The sequence below is a fragment of the Pseudophryne corroboree genome, chromosome 4, assembly GCF_028390025.1.
Source record: "Pseudophryne corroboree isolate aPseCor3 chromosome 4, aPseCor3.hap2, whole genome shotgun sequence".
Classification (NCBI taxonomy): Eukaryota; Metazoa; Chordata; class Amphibia; order Anura; family Myobatrachidae; genus Pseudophryne; species Pseudophryne corroboree.
Window position 1 is genome coordinate 322,637,651 of NC_086447.1, and position 22,981 is coordinate 322,660,631.

Consider the following 22,981-nt stretch of genomic DNA (forward strand, 5'->3'; position numbering starts at 1 on the left):
TGTGTGTAATATTTTCAAATTCGACATGATGATCCGCTTTGTACCCGTGTGATGCGCCTGTGCATTGCGGTGCATACTCATGCGCAGTTTGTTCCTGATCGCCCGAGGTGCGAAAATGCACATCACCGATCAGGTCTGAATTACCCCCGTAGACAAAGTTCAGTGAGAGAGTGTTCACATACTGTGGGGGATGCAATGAAATAGAATATTATAGAAATGAAAAATACACCTGCTCGAAGAAGTATTTTGCTCCTAGTATAAGATACTTGCAGGTGCACACTGATGAGTATGATGATGACTAATAGATAGAAGTATATAGAAGTATATGCGGCCGCATCCAGAGATGTGTACAGCTATACATATTGGCAAATTTACACTCTTAAGGTGCATACACACTAGACATTTTTCCCCCAGTGTGTATGCGGAGCGATGATGTGAAAATCGCTGGGCGGAAAATCGCACAGTACATACACACTGAGCGATTTTCATCCGGCCCAGTGATTGTCACGGAGGTGAACCATTTTCCACAGTAGGAACAGATGGCGGTGACCAGCGATGATGTGGGAACGTGTATCAGCGCTCAACGCTCATTGCCCGGCCATACACACTAGGAGGTTTTGAGCTCAAAGTAGTCTGTATGGGCCTTTAGGGCTCCATCCAATAAAGTGTGAAAGAGATGAGTTGCTGTTGCAACAGCATGGAAATGCCCCCCTTGCAGCCTCAATCAGGCAGAGGCGGTCGCCAGGCGGGGGGGGGGGGGGGGGGGGGGAACCCTCCGTTACCTTGATGGAGCGTTGCAGGGGTGGCATTTTTGAAATGGGGGGTGTGTTGCGTGGGTGTGATCGCGGCGGCTGCATGACGTCACACGCAACCGCCATGATCAACCTCAAATTCTAAGATGAAGCAGAAATTGCAATTCGATCGCAATTTCTGCTTCATCAAGGAGGGGAGGCGGCAGTCAGCATGCTGGGTGGCCTTGCCCAGCGATGGGCGGCCCTCAGCATGCGAACAAAAGGATTGCAAATTCTGCTAAATAGCAGAATTTGCAATTCTTACTGAATCAGCCCCCAAGTACAGATTCCTGGGGTACTCCACTGGTAACATTTTCCTCCTGTGAATGCACTCCATTTACTACAACTCTCTGTTTTCTATCCTGCTACCAAGATATTATCATTTTAGTATCCAGTCCTAAGCTTTCAAGTTTATTTAGCAGTCTGCGATGTTGGATAGTCTCATGCAGCAAAGTACTGATTATTGGCACTTTGCGCAGTCTCAGTACCCATTTTGCACGTGCACGAACGGGTTCTGCAATGAAGGTAGCAGGACGGCAGCAGACTGTCAGTGATCGACAGTCTGCTGTCGTCTGGGGGGCAGTGATGGCCTGTTATAGTTAAATCGGAGGCGTGTCCCTTCCACCGTTTAGGGGGAGGGAAGAGGCCAAAGATCTCCATCGTAGAAGATCGAAGGAAGCAGCAGTGATAGCAACTCCAACCATGTCTGAATAACCCCCCAATAAAACTAGCATTAGCAGTATAAATAGAGGAACCACTGTTTTCCTTCTGGGAATGGGAAAAGTAGAATTGTTTTTTGTTTTGTTTTTTTATTGTGTCTGATTTAATTCCACTGTTCCACCCTAATAATTTTGCAACATATGATAAGCATTGCCATTCCTTTTATCTCTCTAGTCAGAGATCAGAGGCGTCTCTCACTCGATCGACACTCATTGAAGTGGCAGGCTCAAAAGGGGGTGTGGCTTATCAGGATGGGAATGTGGCTTAGTGGGTGAGGTGTCCCAACCCCCATTTTCATCACTCTGGGGTATCGGGAGCCACAGTACATGCTGCACCCAGACGGTGTCTTGTTTGCAGTGCCGGCCTCTACACGGTGACTGGAGCCGGGTTACTGCAAGTAATGTTACAGTGCGGCACCCGGCTGTCACTGAGCAGGAGCCGGCATTTTGGTGTCACCCCTCGGTGGGGGACACGCACACACCCCTTTTGATGCAACTGTCAAAGATATAGCCAATTAAGATATACAGTATGTGATAGGCAGAGTTCTTGATATGCATATAAAAGTTGCACATACTGAACATTCCTTTCGTCTCCAACAGAAAAAAAAAATCCTTTTGTAGTATACACTAAATTATATCTTTCTAGTTTAAAATGTCAAAAACCTATTTTTTCATTGTACGTTCCATTTAATCTAGATTGTTTTATGTTATTCATCAGGGGGTACTGGAAAAAGCTCAGTTGCATGCACTTCATGGAGATCAGCTGATACATAATAACCACTATGCGGTGGACTCTATAAGGCCAAAATGTATAGAACTGAGACGCATCTGTGATGACTTCACCAATGAGACCAAGAAAAAGTATGACATCCTGGGAAAATCATTGGAGTTACATCAGCAACTCGATAGGGTGAGTGCATTTTAGCAATGATTTATTCAGTTTTTGTGCAGCCAGTGTAGGATATTCTTTGTATCTGTTGCTTTTGCATACCTCCTAAAATTGTCCTCCTGTAAACTGGTACATGGGGCCTGTAGCCACTCTGCTTTAGTGACACGATCACGCCACTGAAAGCATGCCATGTCTTTCGGGATCGTATCTATCAGTAAGTCACTTACAATACCCCAACCCCTCTCCTAAAAAAACCTTAAATTGCCTATTTCACCTTGGTGAGCTCCCATTCAAAGTGGGACATGCCTACCAATGTCCTTGTAGTAGGGGCAAAAATGGCAACTATCTGCAAGTCAGCATAGTCTGTTCATATTGTAACTGTGCTGCCTGAATCTGGACAGTGGGCTATAAACTACACTGAAGACCACCATGCCCCATGCCATTTTAAGTATGTATGCCGTTGCCTATAGTGTGTTTCACCATGTCACAGGTAGCAGTTACAATTATAATGGAAATTCTGACTCGTCTACGTTCAAAGTAACTACACCATGTATTCCCATAATGCCCTGCACATTCTCTGTCAGGAAGTGACGCAGTAAGGCATAGCTTTAATATATTTTTATATTTGACCATTGGTTTAAAGTATTCCATCATATTATTGACCTTTATCTGCACCAACCGTTCTTTTTCAATGTAGACATTTCTTCTGACATTGCCATTATAGCAGTTAAAAATCTTTTAAAAATATTTAATGTACTTTATGTATTAAAAATATGGTAGTGTAACATCTTCTGCTTATTTCTGTGCACCAATAATCAGTTCCTTATTTAACGTCTTGTAAACATCATAGTAATACCAAAGTGTCTTGGGATTTCTCAAAGATGCATTATTTTAGGCTGATGCTATTGCTCTGCATGTTAATAGGCTAACCAGTGGTGTGAAGATGGAATCTACCTTCTGGCTTCTCAAGCTGTGGACAAATGCCAGTCACAAGATGGCGCAGAATCAGCTCTACGAGATCTTGAGAAGTTCATGGGAAGCTCAAGAGGGCACCAGCTGTCTAATCCAACTGATTTCTATCGCAAGTACGATATGATCATCACCCCTGAAGTCAAGGTAAGAATCTTGTAATGTTGATAAGGTATACAAATTCTAGATCTGTTATAGAATGTTTCTAATGTCTGTCTTGCACAAGCGCAGTGAGAACTGGAGGGAGACCCTTCACCCCCTCTCATCTCACAGCTCTCACTGGCTGGCAGACTTCCAGACACATCCTCTCTGCCGTCTTCTCCTCCAGAGCTGTGGGGGTGTAACACCAAATGGTACCCTCCTGGGGATTGGGGTGTTCCAGTGCTTCTTCAACCTATAGGGGTATATTCAATTGCAGTCGCTGCCATCTGTCGGAAAGAGGTCCCGCTTGCTGGAGCCGGGTGGACCCTGCCGTGAGGTCTGTCGGTGGTGCCACATCCTCCTGCTATGGCGCTACGCTGCTGTAGCAGCTGCTCTCTCCCATTTCCCCCCTGCTCTCCCCCGTCTCCCCACAGCTCTCCCCATCTCCTATTATTGAGATGATCAGGAAGAGCCAAATCCTGTCAGATTTGGCCATTCACTGAATCCATTGCCCAACGCGTATCACAGCCCTGCATTTCTTATTTTCTATTTCATGATATTTTAAACCGCATCCTTCAGTAGACGCGACGTAACTCGCCGGGCAACATCGCGCATGCACACTGCGACCGCCGCACATGCGCATTCCGGACCCGTTCGCACCGCAGCGATAAACTGCTGCATGCGAACGGGTCGGAATGGCCCCCCATAGTCAAGTTTGCCTTGCCTACACAGTCTCTCTTTTCTTGCGATACCGACCCCACAGGAGCACGCATCGGTATCACAAGCTGTGTACACACGGTGCGTTCATCGCACCGTGTGTATGCACCTTAAGATGCATTTCTGCGGCAAAAAACGCAAAAGAATACGCTCAGCGCATCGAGCAAAGGTGTAATAGGACACATCTATATTGCACAGTTACTCGACGGTGACTGCATATTGTACTGGTAACCGGTGACTTGAAACCTTCTGATAAGTGTTCCTCCGGAAACTCAGAAAGGGTTACAGAAAAAGCAATATAATGTCTACTGTCACGTATGATGAATAGGACAAATCCTTCAAGATCGTACTGACGCTTTGTAAATGAGTTATCCGCCTTGGGTATTCATTTATAATCTCTTTATCTGTTGGTTTAATAGTAATGGCATAAAGTCCTGTTATCTCGCTGCAGGGAGGGTGTAACGTCTACTTAAGGATGGTTCTCCCAGATGAAAAAAAAATACTATGTGTGTGTATATATATATATATATATATATATATATACACCAAACAGAAACAGGTGGCACTCACAGACTTGTAGATAGGTGGAAAACAAACTTCACCCCGTGAAGAGTTTATTGAAAACAACAGGTAACGTTTCGGGGACACGTCCCCTTTCTCAGACGGAAGGGGATGTGTCCCCGAAACGTTACCTGTTGTTTTCAATAAACTCTTCACGGGGTGAAGTTTGTTTTCCACCTATCTACAAGTCTGTGAGTGCCACCTGTTTCTGTTTGGTGCATGTCGGTGGACTGGCATGTCCACAAGGAAGGGCACCTCAGCCAGCTAATCTGGAGGAGTGCCGGGGCATTTTCTGGATATATATATATATATATATATATATATAAAGTGTACTATTACAAAGGTGGAGATACTTCAGCCTTAAAGCATAAAGGAGCCTATTTATAATTTAATATTTGCGACATATTCCCTGTAAAACACGCTTTTTGTCTTGAACAAGTTATTATTATTTTTTTTTATAATGAAGCCTCACTGATCTTAAGCAGGGAACATACTATATAATTATCAGGCCAAAAAGCCAATGTCTGAGCATTCGGCCAGAGTATATACAGTGCATCCGGAAATTTTTCACAGCGCTACATTTTTTCCACATTTTGTTATGTTACAGCCTTATTCCAAACTGGAATAAATTAATTTTTCCCCTCAAAATTCTACACACAATACCCCATAATGACAACGTGAAAAAAGTTTTTTTGAGATTTTTGCAAATGTATTAAAAATAAAAAAATAAAACTAAGAAATCACATGTATATAACTATTCACAGCCTTTGCTCAATACTTTGTTGATGCACCTTTGGCAGCAATTACAGCTTCAAGTCTTTTTGAAAGTGATGCCACAAGCTTGGCACACCTATCTTTGGGCAGTTTCGCCCATTCCTCTTTGCAGCACCTCTCCATCAGGTTGGATGGGAAGCGTCAGTGCCCAACCATATTCAGATCTCTTCAGAGATGTTCAATTGGATTCAAGTCTTTTCCTTTAGAGGTTTCTATAATTGTGGTAATTTTCTATTTATGTGATCATCCATGTAATAGTCTTAAGGTGTCTATTGGGGTGTGGTATGACAGCTATCATGTTGACATTCATAAGGTTTTCTTCTGGGTCCCTGTTGTCAGCCGCCGTGGCCGTGTGACGCGCCGTCTACCGGCCGTTGCTGGGTAACGGGCCGGGCGTGTCACTTCCGCTGCCTGGCGTCCTGCTCCGGGCGGTTGCCGGGCAACCGGGGACGCGGGCGGACACTGATTAGTTCAGTCCCAGCTGGTTAATCAGGGCCAGGGGCTGGGCTGCTTTGGCAGGGCCTTTATTAAGGGGGCCATGAGAGTACTGCCCTGCTGGTGATAGCTTCCGTAGAGCCAGTCTGTCTGTCTCTGGGGGTTCCAGTTCCAGCCTGTCATTCCTGGAGTTCCTGTGGCCATCATCTAGTTTTGGAATCGTGTCCAGCTAGTCTCCAGATCTGTTTCAGTGGAGGTGATCCAATTCCAGTACACCTCGGAGCTTCGGAGATTCCTCATTTCGCCTCTCGTGGCGCCGTGAGTAGCGGCTCTGCCGCATTTAGTGGCAGGGGTCGCATCTTTTGTTATACTTGCTTTGTGTAGTTTCTGCGGTGGTTCTCGCAGACGTTGTTATTTTTCTCATGGGGTATAGATGGTTCCGCAGGAGCCATGGGCACTTTAAGACTTTTCAAGGGTGTGAACTGGCTCCTCCCTCTATGTCCCTCCTCCAGACCTCAGTTTAGAAAATGTGCCCAGGCAGACTGGATGCACTCCAGGGAAGCTCTACTGAGTTTCTCTGTTTTTTATTTTCAGGGAGAACTGCTGGCAACAGTCTCCCTGCTTCGTGGGACTTAGGGGGCAGAAGTATGAACCAACTTCCTGAATAGTTTCATGGCTCTGCTTCTGGCTGACAGGACACCATTATCTCCTAAAGGGTACTGAACGCTAGCTGCGGGTATGTGCACACTCCCACAGCACGCCGTCACCCCCCTTGCAGAGCCAGAAGTCAGAAGACAGGTGAGTGTTAGAATAAAGGATCTTCAATCAAAGTGACGGCTAAAGGTACCGCGTGGCTGGCGGGAGCGCAGTGCGCCATGTTGCACACACATACACAGGCACTGCAGGGTGCAGGGCGCGAGGGGGGGGGCACCCTGGGCAGCATGAAACCTATTGAAACTGGCATAAATAAGGGGCATAAGTTGCTGAGGCACAGTCCTACCCCCGCCAGTATAAAAAATTACCTCATAAATGCTGAGGAGAAACGCGCCATTGAGGGGGCGGGGCTTCCTCCTTAGTCAGCCAGCACACTGCTCAACGCCATTTTCTCTCCTTCCAGGCTGCAGAGAAGAACGCTGGTCCTCCTCCACTGCTGAACAAGAATCAGGGTGCAAAACAGGGGGGGCCACAGTGAATTTGGTACTATATAATTGTGTGATTAACATTTTAAAAGCACTGCATGTCAGTGGGCATTTTGTGTTCACAGACATTGTGTTACTGGCGCTGGGTTGTGAACTGGCAAATCCTATCTGTGTCCTTCTGACAGATTTTACTGTGGGTCTGTTCCTTATAAGTCCCGGAGTGTCTGTGGTGTGGTTGTGCACATGTGTGACATGTCTGAGACAGGGAGCTCTTCCCCTGATGGAGCCATTTTAGGGACACAGAGTTGTAATGTGGTGGCGCTGCCGGCACACCACGAGCCTGAATGGGTGAAAGAATTACGTGATAGTGTGAATCATATCAGTAAGAGATTGGATAAGTCTGAGTCTCATGCAGAAAGCTGGAGAAAATCAGTGGAAGATGTGATTTTTCATACTCCTGCTTTTTCATCCATAGGCGACCCCTCTGGGTCACATAAGAGACCATTTGCACAAATAGTACATACTGATACCGACACGGACTCTGATTTCTGTGTCGACGATAGTGATTCCAGCGGGATAGATCCTAAATTGGCAAAAAGCATTCAATACATGATTGTTGCTATAAAGGAAGTTTTGGAAGTTACGGAAGCCCCTCCTGTACCTCAGGAGAAGGCTTATTTTTATAAAGAATGCAAAATTAATGTAACTTTCCCTCCTTCTCATGAGCTAAATACCTTATTTGAGGGAGTTTGGGTAAACCCTGAAAATAAATTTCAGGTTCCCAGAAGGATTCAGGTTGCTTATCCTTTCCCAGCAGAGGACAGGAAAAGGTGGGAGTCACCCCCCGTATTAGACAGTGCCCTGTCAAGGTTAACTAAAAAGGTGATTCTCCCTGCACCTGGGACGGCAGACCGCAAGTTGGAGACTACGTTAAAATTTATTTATGTGGCCAATGGTACATTGCTCAGACCCACCATTGCTTGCGCATGGGTGAGTGGGGCTATCGAAAAATGGTCAGATAACCTGTCATCAGAAATTTACACTATAGATAGAGACGAGATACTCCTAACGTTAGGTCTTATCAAAGACGCTGCTGCATACATGCTAGAAGGCATGAAAGATATTAGACTCTTGGGTTCAAAAGCTGCTACCATGGCAGTATCAGTTCGGAGGGCGTTGTGGATTCGCCAGTGGTATGCTGATGCAGATTCCAAAAGAAATATGGAGGCTCTCCCGTATAAAGGTGAGGCCTTGTTTGGAGATGGGCTGGATGCATTAGTCTCTGCGGCTACCGCAGGTAAGTCGACATTCTTGCCTTATGCTCCTGCATCGGCGAAAAAGACACATCACTCTTAGATGCAGTCCTTTCGGCCCAACAAATACAAAAAGGCCAAAGGTTCCCCCTTCTTTGCAGGTAGAGGAAGGGGAAAAGGGAAAAAATCTGCAGCGTCTCCAGGATCGCAGGAGCGGAAATCAACCCCTGCTTCTGCCAAATCTGCAGCATGACGCTGGGGCTCCCTTGAGGGAGTCCGCTCGGGTGGGAGCACGTCTGAAACTTTTCAGCCAGATCTGGCTACAATCTGGCCTGGACCCATGGGTCTTACAAATAGTGTCCCATGGATACAAACTGGAGTTTCAAGACGTCCCCCCATCCCGATTTTTCAAATCGATCTTGCCAGCTTCTCTTCCAGACAGAGAAGTAGTAACAGCTGCAATTCAAAAATTATGTCAGGATCAAGTCATTGTCCTGGTACCCTTGTCACAGCAAGGAGAAGGTTTTTATTCAAGCCTTTTCGTAGTGCCGAAGCCAGATGGCTCGGTCAGACCAATTTTAAACCTGAAAGATCTGAATCTCTACCTCAAAAGGTACAAGTTCAAGATGGAATATCTGAGGCCAGTGATTTCCAGTCTGGAGGAAGGGGACTTCATGGTGTCAGTAGACATAAAAGATGCTTACTTGCATGTTCCCATTTATCCTCCTCACCAAGCTTATCTGAGATTCGCAGTACAGGATAGCCATTACCAGTTCCAGACGTTGCCGTTTGGGCTCTCCACGGCACCGAGGGTATTCACCAAGGTGATGGCAGAGATGATGGTCCTCCTTCGACAACAAGGAGTCAATTTAATTCCTTACCTAGACGATCTCCTGATAAAAGCGAGATCCAGGGAACGGTTGGTGCAGAACATTGCACTCTCCCTGTCAGTACTCCAACAACACAGTCTGATCATGAATTTTCTGAAGTCACAATTGGAACCGACAACAAGATTGTCCTTTCTGGGCATGATACTGGACACAGAAGTACAGAGAGTATTTCTCCCAGTAGAAAAGGCTCTGGAAATAAAGAGAATGGTCAAACAGATTTTGAAATCAACAAGAGTGTCAATACATCAATGTATTCGGTTGTTGGGGAAGATGGTGGTGGCCTACGAGGCCATACAGTTTGGCCGATTCCATGCCAGAGTTTTCCAGTGGGACCTGTTGGACAAGTGGTCCGGATCCCACCTACACATGCACCGGAAGATAATCCTGTCCTCCAAAGCCAGGATTTCGCTCCTGTGGTGGTTACAAGGTTCTCTCCTACTAGAGGGACGCAAGTTCTGGATTCATTACTGGGTCCTAGTAACCACGGATGCAAGTCTCCGAGGCTGGGGAGCAGTCACACAGGGGGAAAGCTTCCAAGGAAAATGGTCAAGTCAGGAAACCTGCCTTCAATCTGGAATTGAGAGCCATTTACAGTGGCCTTCTACAAGCAGTACATCTTCTTCAAGATCAACCCGTGCAGATCCAGTCCTACAGTGTAACAGCAGTTGCGTACATAAACCGTCAAGGCGGAACAAAAAGCAGAGCGGCAATGGCAGAGGTGACAAAGATCCTCCTCTGGGCAGAAAGGCATGCAAGAGCTCTGTCAGCAATTTTCATTCCAGGAGTGGACAATTGGGAAGCAGACTTCCTCAGCAGACACGATCTCCATCCAGGAGAATGGGGCCTCCACCAAGAAGTCTTCACAGAGGTGAGAAGTCTTTGGGGGAGTTCCTCAAGTAGACATGATGGCATCTCGTCTCAACAAGAAGCTTCAGAGATATTGTTCCAGGTTGAGAGACCCTCAAGCAATAGCAGTGGATGCACTGGTGATCCAGTGGGTGTTTCGGTTGGTATATGTCTTCCCTCCACTTCCACTGATTCCAAAAGTTCTCAAAATCATAAGAAGAACAAGAGTTCGAGCAATCCTCATTGCACCAGACTGGCCAAGGAGGGCTTGGTATCCAGATCTTCAGGAGTTGCTCATAGAAGATCCTCGGCCTCTTCCTCCTCACGAGGACCTGCTGCAGCAGGGGCCGTGTGTGTATCAAGACTTACCGCGGCTACGTTTGACGGCATGGCTGTTGAGCGCCGGATCCTAGCCCGAAAGGGTATTCCCAAGGAAGTCATTCCCACTCTTATTCAGGCCAGGAAAGGAGTAACGTCTAAACATTACCACCGTATTTGGAGAAAATATGTGTCTTGGTGTGAATCCAAGAAGGCTCCTAATGAGGAGTTTCAGTTGGGACGTTTTCTTCATTTTCTGCAGGCTAGTGTGGATGCGGGCCTAAGATTGGGTTCAATCAAGGTCCAGATATCGGCCTTATCAGCTTTCTTTCAAAAACAATTGGCTTTCCTTCTAGAAGTTCAGACATTCGTGAAAGGGGTGCTGCACATCCAGCCTCCATTTGTGCCTCCAGTGGCACCATGGGACCTTAATGTGGTGTTGCAGTTCCTTCAATCGGATTGGTTTGAACCTCTACAGGAGATAGAATTGAAGTTTCTCACTTGGAAAGTGGTGATGCTTTTGGCCTTGGCATCCACAAGGCGGGTATCTGAGGTGGGGGCCTTGTCTCACAAGAGCCCTTAGCTGATCTTCCATGAAGATAGGGCAGAGTTGAGAACTCGCCAACAATTTCTTCCAAAGGTGGTTTCGTCTTTCCATATGAACCAACCTATTGTGGTGCCAGTTGCTACTGACACTTTCACTGAGTCAAAGTCTCTTGATGTGGTTAGAGCTTTGAAAATTTATGTCGCAAGAACAGGCTCTGTTTGTCCTGTATGCTCCCAACAAGATTGGGTGTCCTGCTTATAAGCAGACTATTGCGCGCTGGATCAGAGGGACGATTCAGCACGCTCATTCCACAGCAGGATTGCCGATACCGAAGTCGGTAAATGCCCATTCTACTAGAAAGGTGGGCTCATCCTGGGCGGCTGCCCGGGGGGTCTTGGCTTTACAACTTTGCCGAGCAGCTACTTGGTCAGGGTCAAACACTTTTGCTAAATTTTACAAGTTTGACACCTTGGCCGATGAGGACCTCAAGTTTGGTCAATCGGTGCTGCAGGGTCATACGCACTCTCCCGCCCGTACTGGAGCTTTGGTATAACCCCATGGTACCGAAGTGGACCCCAGCATCCTCTAGGACGTATGAGAAAATAGGATTTTAATACCGACCGGTAAATCCTTTTCTCCTAGTCCGTAGAGGATGCTGGGCACCTGACCCAGTGCGTACTTTACCTGCAGTTGTTAATTTGTAGTTACACAGATGTTGTGTTATGGTTATTTTCAGCATGTTGCTGCAATTGTTCATGCCCGTTGGCATGTGTTATGTTGAATGCCATGTGTGCGGCATGGTTGAGGTGTGATAGCTGGTATGAATCTCACCATTAAATTATAAGCAAATCCTTTCCTCGAAATGTCTGTCTCCCTGGGCACAGTTCCTATACTGAGGTCTGGAGGAGGGGCATTGAGGGAGGAGCCAGTTCACACCCTTGAAAAGTCTTGAAGTGCCCATGGCTCCTGCGGAACCGTCTATACCCCATGGTACTGAAGTGGACCCCAGCATCCTCTACGTACTAGGAGAAAAGGATTTACCGGTAGGTATTTAAATCCTATTATTTTGGTGACGGAGTCACATGTTGTGGTTTGGCCACAACACTTTTAGTTCTGCATCTTGGGAGCGACGGAATCGTCTCCTTCAGTGCCGCTGTTTACCTTGGTTCCTGCATTTGTGTTTTGGCAGCCGCGCCGCACATAATATGTTTATTGTTTTCTCTGTATGCTCTCCAGTGGTTGGTACGTTAGTCTTAGGTAGTTTTCCCCTTATTTTCTCTCAGTCGGTGCCTTGTACTATGTAAGACCTGGTGGCATCGGAGTCTGGGCGGACCTAATTCGCCCATTCAAACTCGGCTGCTACAGGAGAAGACTAGCTCTGCAGGCACCTACCGACTACTGGGAGGAATAACGGAGTCAGGGGTTAGTGTAGGCAGCTGCAGTTATCCATATCCGGCGGGAGCTCCACACGTGAGTGCTGGAACTCCCCAGTCGCAACTCACCCTTCTGAGTTCCAGGCACTCAGATTCATAACATATCACCGGCCAATAAAAACCCCCATTACAAACAGGGTGGACTTGAGTAATCCCACAAGGTCAGAATCCCAGCCAAATTCTGGCTAGTCAGATCCAGAACCGTACCCAAAAGGTGCAGGATATTACCTTATGGGTTAGGTCTCAGTAGGCTCTCTTACGAACTGCTCCGAGCGTATCTCCTGAACCTAAGATGAACCTCCCCGACTGCTTTTCGGACAACCGAAAATACTTTTTACATTTTCGGGAGAGTTGCAAGCTTTACTTTGCAGGTTCCGAGTCTCAGCGGGTGGGCATAGTTATGTCTCTGCTTCAGGGGGATCCATAGACTTGGGCTTTTGGTCTTAGTGTAGATGATCCAGCATTACTTTCAGTAAATGCCTTTTTCAAGTCTTTAGGCCAGGGACGGAGACATCCGCAGAAAGTCATTTACGGGCATTAAGACAGGGTAAGAATCCCGTTGAAGTGTACTGTACTGAGTTTCGCCAATGATCGAATGATTGTGGCTGGAATGTGATCCTGCCCTGCGCAGTCAGTTTTGCCTCGGCCTGTCAGAACATATTAAAGATAGTCTCATTCAGTACCCAGTTCTGGAGACTCTCGATAAACTCATGGAGCTTGCTATTAAGATCGATCGACATCTCAGGCAACGGAGAACTGAAAGAGGGGCAAGTATTAGGCCTAGTTCATGTGTGTACGCTCTCTCTTTGGAAACAGAGGAACCAATGCAAGTAGGTCTGTTCAGAATTTCCTCTGAAAAGAGAACTCAGAGAGTGAATCATGGGCTTTGTTTATACTGTAGCGGCAAGGGACATTTGTAGCGTTACTGCCCTAACAAGCAGGGAAACACACTGCCCAAGTGAATTTTGAGGGGGTTCACTTAGGCCTTCAGTTGGTCTCCTCTCATGACTCTATGTTAGTTCCTGCTAAGATATCCTTTGAGGGTCGGGACTCTTCGGGATCTGCATTTGTTGATAGCGGAGCTGCTGGGAATTTTTTGGATGTCACTCTGGCTCTGCCACTTGGTATTCCGCAGCTCAATCTAAATAGACCCATTACTATGCGAGGTTTGGACGGCAACTCCCTTTCTAACGGGGTGATTACTCACTAGACTCCACCTTTACAGTTGACCATTGGGGTATTACACTCTGAGGAGATAGTGCTTCTCCTCACCCATTGTCCAGCTGTTCCACTAGTCTTGGGTCACCCCTGGCTCACTGACTACAACCCAACCATTGATTGGAGGTCAGGGGAAATTTCACGTTGGGGTTCCGCCTGCTCGGTAAGATGTATTACTCATCCTGTGCGAGTCGCAACAGTTATTCCTGCCGTTTACCAGGACTTTGCGGACGTATTTTCTAAAGGAAAAGCTGATGCTCTTCCACCTCATCGTACCTATGATTGCGCTATAGACTTGGTCCCTGATGCCCGTTTACCTAATGGGAGACTTTATGCACTATCGGGCCCAGAGACCAACGCCATGGATGACTACGTGCAAGACAGTCTAAAAAAAGGAAGTCTCCATTGAGTGCAGGGTTCTTTTTTGGAGGAAAGAAGGACGGTTCCCTAAGGCCTTGCATAGATTATCGGGCCCTGAATAAAATTACGGTCAAAAACACCTACCTTTTACCCCTCATTTCTGTGTTGTTCGATCAACTTCGTACCGCAGTCATCTTTTCTAAGATTGACCTCAGGGGGGCATACAGCCTCATCCGAATAATATCTGGGGATGAGTGGAAAACAGCCTTTAGTACACAATCTGGGCACTATGAGTACCTAGTGATGCGTTTGGTCTCTCTAATGCCCCCATGGTGTTCCAGGATTTAATAAATTACGTCCTCCGTGGCTTTCTAGGGAGATTCGTGGTAGTATATTTGGACGACATTTTAATCTATTCTGAGTCCCCTGAGCAACATTGTCTCCATGTTCGGTAGGTGCTCCAGAAGTTGCGGGAGAATCATCTTTACGCCAAACTGCAGAAATGCAAATTCGATATCACGGATGTGTCCTTCCTGGGATACATAATTTCTTCCAGGCAGTCCTGGATTGTGCTCAACCCACTAACCTAAAAGCTATCCAAAGGTTTTTGGGCTTTACTAATGATTATAGACACTTCATTCATGCCTTCTCGGAATTGGTCACCCCCATTGTAGCCTTGACAAGAAAGGGTGCTGATCCATCTAAATGGACTCCACAGTCGGAGCGTGCTTTCCAGGCGTTGAAACAGGCCTTTGTATCGGCTCCCGTCCTGAGACACCCCAACCCTAATCTACCGTTTATTGTTGAGGTAGGCTCGTCTGAAGTTGGGTTGGGGGCAGTCCTGTCCCAGGAAGATCCTAAGTCTTTGACATTGCACCCCTGTGCCTTCATGTGTAAGAAGTTCTCTTCTGCAGAGGCCAACTACGATTTTGGTAATAGGGAACTGTTGGCCGTTAAGTGGGCCTTCGAGGAATGTTCATTGACCACAAAAACTTACAGTATATCGAGTCAGCTAAGTGTCTAAATTCCCGTCAGGCTCGCTGGGCACTATTCTTTATTCGGTACAATTTCATCATTACTTATAGACCTGGTTCTAAGGACACAAAAGCTGATGCCTTGTCGCGTTGTTTCCTGCCTGTTCATGAAGTCCGACCTCCTGTCACCTCCATCATTCCAGCAACCTCCATTCGGACCGGTCTCACCCAGGATTAGAATACGCAATTACTCCAACTTCAGGGTCAGGCTCCCAGTAACACCCCCGCTGGCCGCCTCTTCATTCCGGTGTTCTTGAGAGGCAGTCTCCTTGCTGAGTTTCACAACAATAACGTTGACGGTCATCCAGGGGTGGCTAAGACGCTAGAGCTGCTCTCTCGCTCAGTTTGGTGGCCTAATATCACCAGGGACGTTAAGGAGTTCATTCTCTCTGGCTAGGATTGTGCCATGCACAAGGTGATCCGATCTCTTCGCGTTGGGCAACTCTTGCTTCTAGCTGTTCCGGTCAGGCCATGGTCACACATTTCTATGGATTTTGTGGTGGATCTTCCACTCTCCTCTGGCTTTCAGGTGATCTGGGTTGTGGTGGATCGCTTTTGCAAGATGGCCCTGTAATGATCCGGGTTATTAGCCCCCATTATTTACCAAAGTGCCTCCTGAGACTGGCCCGGCGTTCCAGGCCTGGATTCCACCTGCACTGTCTGCAGGCAGCGCGCTGCATGTCTGTGTCTCAAGGTTCTCTTCAGTGATCGCAGCAGCGCTCGCATGGCAACATTATACAAAATATCCATTTGTTTAAAGTATGGCGTCTCCTGCCCTCCGCGGCCTCCGCCGCCATTACTGACGATTCCCACATGTAAAGTACAAACAGACTTTCCCTCCAGTTTCAAACATGGGCGCAGCCATGTTTGTTTTTCATCACATGCTGTTTTCAGCCTATCCGCTGCAGTCTGGACTCTGCCTTAATTATCCAGCCAATCCTTGCTCATCAGCTGGTATAAATATCCTGCTCCAGGGCTGGATAATCGTCAGTGCTTTGGTTGTCAATCCTTGCATACAGTACATGTCTCTCCTGTTTGGTGAATTTACAGCTTGACTTTCCAGGTATTCCAGCTCCTGTGATTCAGCTTCTCCAAGAGACCGGCACCAATTACCACCTTGCGTTGCAGCCTGACTCCTGCAGTGTTCCAGCTCTGCTTCCTGGCTATCTACTGCGATCCTGACATCAGCTTCCAGCTTTGGACCTACTCTGCTCCCAGCTTTCAGCTGTGTTTTGGTATCGTTGCTACTTCCATTATCTACAGCATCGGTCACTAGCCTCCATGGTAAAGTTATCACTGGCTTCCAGCTTCCAGCATTTCATTCATATCGCTTCCAGCTTCCAGCAGTGCTTGGTGTTACCATCTGCCTACAGCGGTGCTTCACATCATCTCCAGCGGTATTCATATATCGCTCTGCATATCTTTGTACACAACATCAGACCACAGTATTCATTGATGCTCACCATCACATTTTTGCCCCAGCGGTGAGTTCAGCACATTATTATTATTATTATTATTATTATTATTATTATCCTTTATTTATATGGCGCCACAAGGGTTCCGCAGCGCCCAATTACAGAGTACATAAACAAATAATCAAACAAGAAAACAGCAACTTACAGTTGACGACAATATAGGACAAGTACAGGGTAAATAAACATAGCTACATCAGCAGATGACACTGGAATAAGTATCAGGTGGCAGAAGACTGCTGGATTTGGTGCAGTTGAAGATTATTAAAGTAAGAAAAGGGTAAGCACATGAGGGAAGAGGGTTCTGTCCGGTAGTCTCTGGCAATTCTAATTACAACTCTTCAACCTCAGTGTATCAGTGCCTATCCCAGTCTCTTGTAAACCACCTACTGGACAGTACTTGCTTGTTCCTCATTACAGCAGTTAGCTGTGGCCACTGACTTTTCAACTCCTGAGTTTGGCAGGGACTTCTAGTCATCTTGTTCTGAATAGCCACAGTCTCAAGTACCTTTTGACTGTTGAAGATATCTCATTGCCAAGATACATACTGTGTATTCAATAAATTGACTTTTATATTTTACTTCGTTGTTATGGTCACGCCTTCGGGTTGATGGTGTTCAAACATCCTGTATGTCTAGGAACCTAATCCTACCTCCTTGGTTCACCTACATGCCATCCCCTACATCTGAGGCTTCCCTAAATCAGCCTCAGCCCTCAGTTGTGACAGGCCCATTTTGTTGCTCTGCCTTGGTTGCGGTCCACTCAGGCTTTGGCGGTTTTGTTCCTACGCCATGCTTCCAGGCTCCATGGGTTATCCACAGATATTGTTTCAGTTTGAGGGCCAAAGTTTATTGTCCGTTTCTGGAAGGCCTTTTATACCTCGCTAAACATGAAGCTCAGTTTGACGTCTGGATATCATTCGCAGTCTAACGGACAGACAGAGCGTGTTAACCAATCTCTGAAGCAGTACCTGCGTTGTTATGCCTCGAAGCTTCAGAACGATTGGTCAGAATATCTTTCTTTGGCTGAGTTTGCCTACAACAATATCTGTCCTTCATCTACTAAGGTCTCCATTCTTTTCAGTCCTTGGCTACCATCCCAGAGCCAATTCAATTAATCCCAATAATCCATCTTTGTCCTTGCCTTTGACTTCCCGCCTCAGAGCTATTTGGCGAAAGGTGCACCTTACTCTTAAGAGAGCTGACTTTTTGGAGAAAAATTTTTCGGACAAGTTCCGACGTTCATGCACCTTTAAGGTGGGAGACAAGATATGGTTGTAAACCCGTAACATCAAATTCCGGCAACCATCAGCTAAATTAGGACCCAGATTCATCGTACCAGTCTTGATTATCAAGCAGATTTATCCGGTTGCCTTTCGGCTACAGTTGCCCAGATCTCTAAAAATTTCCAACACCTTTCATTGTTCTCTGTTGAAGCCGTTTGTCACTTCTAGGAAATTCCATTGGAAAGTCATTAGGGGTAGATCTCCTCTGAATGTTCAAGGTCAGCTGGAGTTCTTGGTGGAGAAGGTCCTGGATTCTAAGCTTTCCCGTGGTCAGCTCTATTTTTTGGTCCATTGGAAGGGGTATGGACCGGAAGAGAGATCTTGGGTCTTAGATAAGTATTTGCATGCCCCTAAGCACAAGAAAGCCTTTTTCCGGGAGTTTCCTCATAAACCCGGATTTAGGGGTTGCTTAACCCCTCCTCAAGAGGAGGTACTGTCAGCCACTGTGGCCGTGTGACACGCCGGCTCCCGGCCGTTGCTTGGCAAAGGGCCCGGCGCATCACTTCCACCGCCGGGCGTCCTATCCGGCTGGTTGCCGGGCAACCGGGGACATGGGCGGCCACTGTTTAGTTCAGTCCCGGCTGTTTCCAAACAGCCAGAACGCAGCTGGTTAATCAGGGCCAGGTGCTGGGCTGCTTTGGCACGTCCTTTATTAAGGGGGCCATGAGAGTACTGCCCTTCCTGTGATAGCTTCCGTAGAGCCAATCTGTGTCTCTGGTGGTTCCTGCTCCAGCCTGTCATTCCTGGAGTTCCTGTGGCCAGCATCTAGTTTTGGAATCGTGTCCAGCTAGTCTCCAGAACTGCTTCAATGGAGATGATCCTATTCCAGCATACCTCGGAGCTTCGAGAGATTCCTCATTTCACCTCTCATGGCATCGTGAGTAGAGGCTCTGCCACATTTAGCGGCAAAGGTTGCATCTTTTGTTATACTTGCATTGGTTCTCGCAGACGTTGTTATTTATTTTGGCGATGGAGTCGAATGTTGTGGCTTGGTCACGACACTTTTTGTTGTGCACCTTGGGAGCGACAGAATCGTCTCCTTCGGTGCCACCATTTACCTTGGTTCCTGCGTTTGTGTTTCGGTGGCCGCGCAGCACATAATCTGTTTATTGTTTTCTCTGTATGGTCTCCAGTGGTTGGTACGTTAGTCTTAGGTAGTTTTCCCCTTATTTTCTCTCAGTCTCAGTCGGAGCCTTGTATCTTGTAAGACCCGGGGGCAACGGAGTCTGGGCGACCTAATCCATTAATTCAAACACGGATGCTAAAGGAGAAGACTAGCTCTGCAGGCACCTACCGACTACTGGGAGGAATAACGAAGTCAGGGGTAAGTGTAGGCAGCTGCAGTTATCCATATCCGGCTGCAGCTCCACACGTGAGTGCTGGAACTCACCAGTCGCCACTCACCCTCCTGAGTTCCAGGCACTCAGATTCATAACACCTGTGGTGCTGTAACAGTGAGTTATGGAGCGGACATGGGATGCTGCAGCATTCCGATAGGTATTTGTATCCCTAACCCTTTTCCTAGTCCCTAACCACTCACCCCACAGCCTAATCCTAACCCCCCCCCCCCTGCAGCCTAACCCTACCCATCAGCATCATCAGAACGTCTACATTTCACATGGCATCAATTAAGATGTCGATATTGTGAACCTGTCAGCGGTTTGTGGATGTCAACCTGGTGCCCGCTGACAGTTTGAATTATGTTGACATTCTGGTGTCATGTCATCATTATGAATGTCGACATGGCCACTGTCAGCCTTATAACCGGAAACCGTCAAGTGTACATGGGTTGTTTATGGGGGTTCCCTTTTTAGCCTGTGACTTTACCATGCTCACATTACATCACTCCAGCACCTTTACTTTTCTATTTTGTGCAAATAGCACACCAGTATCAATGCCTGCTTTTCCCACAAGTCTTTATACACTATGTACACTATAGACACAAAAGTGATTGGACACTGACTGCAAACTGAGCACCAAGATTTTGTTGACATCAGTACTTTCTTGGCAAACTGTCCACAAGTTCCTAGACAACAGCAGGTGCTATGTTGTGCCATTCTACCTTAAGTACAGTGACCAACTGTGACACTGAAGAAGGTGGAGTTGGCCTAGAAAGCACCATTGCTCCAGTTCATCCCAGAGGTCCTTAATGGGGTTAAGATCTGGACTCTGGGCCTAATTCAGTAAGGCCCGCAAAAGTGTGGAAATCGCTGTTTGCCGATTTCCACACTTCTGCACTTACGCGCACTGTGGTGCACTGGTGTGGGTGGTCTTGAACTGTAATCGCATTTTAAGAGTCGGCGGGGGCGGTGATGGGGCATCGATGGCACGTATCGTGAGCGTTGATGCATTGTTTGGGGGCGCGGACTGGACAACGCAGGTGAGTCCTGACCATTTGTGGGGGGAGCTGCGGCAGCTGCGTGATGTCCGACACAATGCTGCGACCCCCAAAAAATGGATGCCTTCCGACTGCCTTCACAGGGGGCAACCTTAATCATGCAAGCAGCAATGCGCTTGCATTTTAGCGGGGGAAGGGTGGGTGGAGGGGGTGGGCTTGCCATGCGTGTTGGGCCCCCCTCCACATGTTAGAGAGTGGAGTTGTAGTTTTGCGACAGTTGTTCTATTTGGGGGCATGTATACTAATTGAATAAAGAGAAACTGTAAATATACTTTTTTATACAGATTATACCTTTCATTTTTAGTCCCTAAAGATCTAACACGTTATCCTGCGTCAGCAAAATCTACTACCGGTATAATCTGCCTTAAAAGGGCCTCGTGTCCTTTGTTAGTGGGATGTGGTACAAAGTATCGACATAGAGAATGTTGACATGGTCTAAATGTTGACATTCAGATTTTCAACATGTGACAGTGGGGGTCATTCCGAGTTGTTCGCTCGTTATTTTTTTCTCGCAACGGAGCGATTAGTTGCTAATGCGCATGCGCAATGTCCGTAGTGCGACTGCGCCAAGTAAATTTGCTATGCAGTTAGGTATTTTACTCACGGCATTACGAGGTTTTTTCTTCGTTCTGGTGATCGTAATGTGATTGACAGGAAGTGGGTGTTTCTGGGCGGAAACTGGCCGTTTTATGGGTGTGTGTGAAAAAACGCTACCGTTTCTGGGAAAAACGCGGGAGTGGCCGGAGAAACGGAGGAGTGTCTGGGCGAACGCTGGGTGTGTTTGTGACGTCAAACCAGGAACGACAAGCGCTGAACTGATCGCACTGGCAGAGTAAGTCTCGAGCTACTCAGAAACTGCACAGAGAAGTATTTTCGCAATATTGCGAATCTTTCGTTCGCAATTTTGATAAGCTAAGATTCACTCCCAGTAGGCGGCGGCTTAGCGTGTGCAAAGCTGCTAAAAGCAGCTTGCGAGCGAACAACTCGGAATGACCCCCAGTGTCAACACTGTGCATGTCGACATTGTTTATCTACTGTTAGAGTCCTTACCCTATCCTAAAACTCACCCTGTAATGTCGACGTTGTGACTAGTAACATTCACAATGTCAGTATAATGACCATGTTGACATTTTGTCCATGTTGATCTTCTGAATGTCGATATAATGACAAAATATGGAAACACTCCGGTAAATTGCATATTGAAAGCAAGGACTTCCATGCAGGTGTAGCTCCTGCAATAAATGACATGTCAGCATGACTAGAGTCTTGTTTACACGTGATGGATTGCCCTGGATGCCTATAATTATTACTGATACAGTTGCATAACACTGAAGCACTGGATAACAGTGAGCAGAAGTGCATATCACTGTATTAGGATTTCCATTTATTAATTGTAGGTCCAAGACAAAACAACAGAACAACTGCAGATCACCTGTCGGCTACCTTCAACCCGTTAAGCGAGCAATTAGCTTAATCTAAAAAGGATTTATGGGTTCAGTGATGATTCATTTCTACTATATAGAGGGAGGGGCACCCTAGCTACTTGTATTGAAGTTTATAGTACTTCACAGAGAAAAAAAGAGGATGCAGGTGCACTGTGCAATCATTACTTCTCAAAATGTAAATAAATATTACAAGTAAATATCATATAAGAGTTGTTAGCATAAATTTGGGCCTGCACACCAACGTCCAGGTCACCTCTTTATCGGGCAAGTTCCTAACATTCTAAGGGGGAAATCAAATGTTATCATCCCTGATATCCCGTCTAAAGTGACAGGAGATCGCGGGGGGTGATATACAAATGCCCCCTGTTTTCCCACTGATCGCACCCATAGCAGTCGGGTTTAGCGGTGTAAAATGATTTGGGGAGGAATCATTTGAACTCCGCCGTAAGGGTTCACATGTGGGTCGCAGGGCACTCCCAAAGTAACCCAGCCACCAAATACCCCCCCCCCCCCCCCCCCAGGCTTCGCACGTATGAAAGATAGTAGCAGTAAAGTGTTACACAGTATCAGATGAGTGAAAGCAGCTACTCGGTGTTTGGGGCCTGATTCATACCTGATCGCTACTGTGCGATCAGGTCCTAACTGCGCATGCCTATGCACCACAATGCGCACTCGCTTCGGACAAAAACAAAGGGCATCACTGGTCAGCGATAGGATGGTGCGAAAAATCCGATCACACGGGCGTTCGGAAGATGTTTGACAGGAAGAGGCCATTTGTGGGTGGTAACTGACCATTTACTGGGATTGTCCGGAAAAACGCAGGCGTACCCAAGTGCTTTCGGGGAGGGTGTGTGACGTCAGCTCCGGCCCCGATCAGACTGTTTTGATAGCACTGAAGGAGTAAGTCCTGGGCTGCGCAAAGACTGCACACACTGGATTTTTGCAGCTCGGTGTACGCATAGGATCGCACAATTGCACAGCGAATATACACTGCACCTGGAGGTGGCGACTATATGAGCGCAGGACAGCAAAGTGAGCAGCCCAGCGATCAGGTCTGAATCACCCCCTAGGAGTGTTACAAGAGTGAAAAATGTGTGAAAATATACATGGATAAAAACAAAGAAAGTAATGTAAAATCTTAATACATGTGTTAAGTGGTGATGCCCTGAAGTGGCCTAGCCAGACTAGCTCATGGGGCCCTGTGCCCCAATGTTCACCCCAATCTGACACTTTCTAAAAAAAGGGCTTACTTTTGAGATTCTTATTCAATGTGCAGTCAGATGCTAGTGAGTGCAGTCCCGGCGCTTCCAGGTAGCGCTGTGAGCTCCTGCATCATGTCCCTGTTAC

General features: G+C 46.9%; 1 protein-coding gene across 5 annotated transcripts in view; it reads left to right on the forward strand.

Annotated features, from left to right (window-relative positions):
• MCF2L2 (MCF.2 cell line derived transforming sequence-like 2) overlaps positions 1–22,981 on the forward strand; it is a 1,017,734-nt gene that overhangs the window by 363,619 nt on the left and 631,134 nt on the right. For all 5 annotated transcript variants that reach the window (XM_063916343.1, XM_063916344.1, XM_063916345.1 and 2 more), the window contains exons 11-12: positions 2,229–2,420; positions 3,324–3,515. In XM_063916343.1, coding sequence (XP_063772413.1) covers positions 2,229–2,420; positions 3,324–3,515 — 384 coding nt within the window. The remainder of the gene's footprint in view (positions 1–2,228; positions 2,421–3,323; positions 3,516–22,981) is intronic.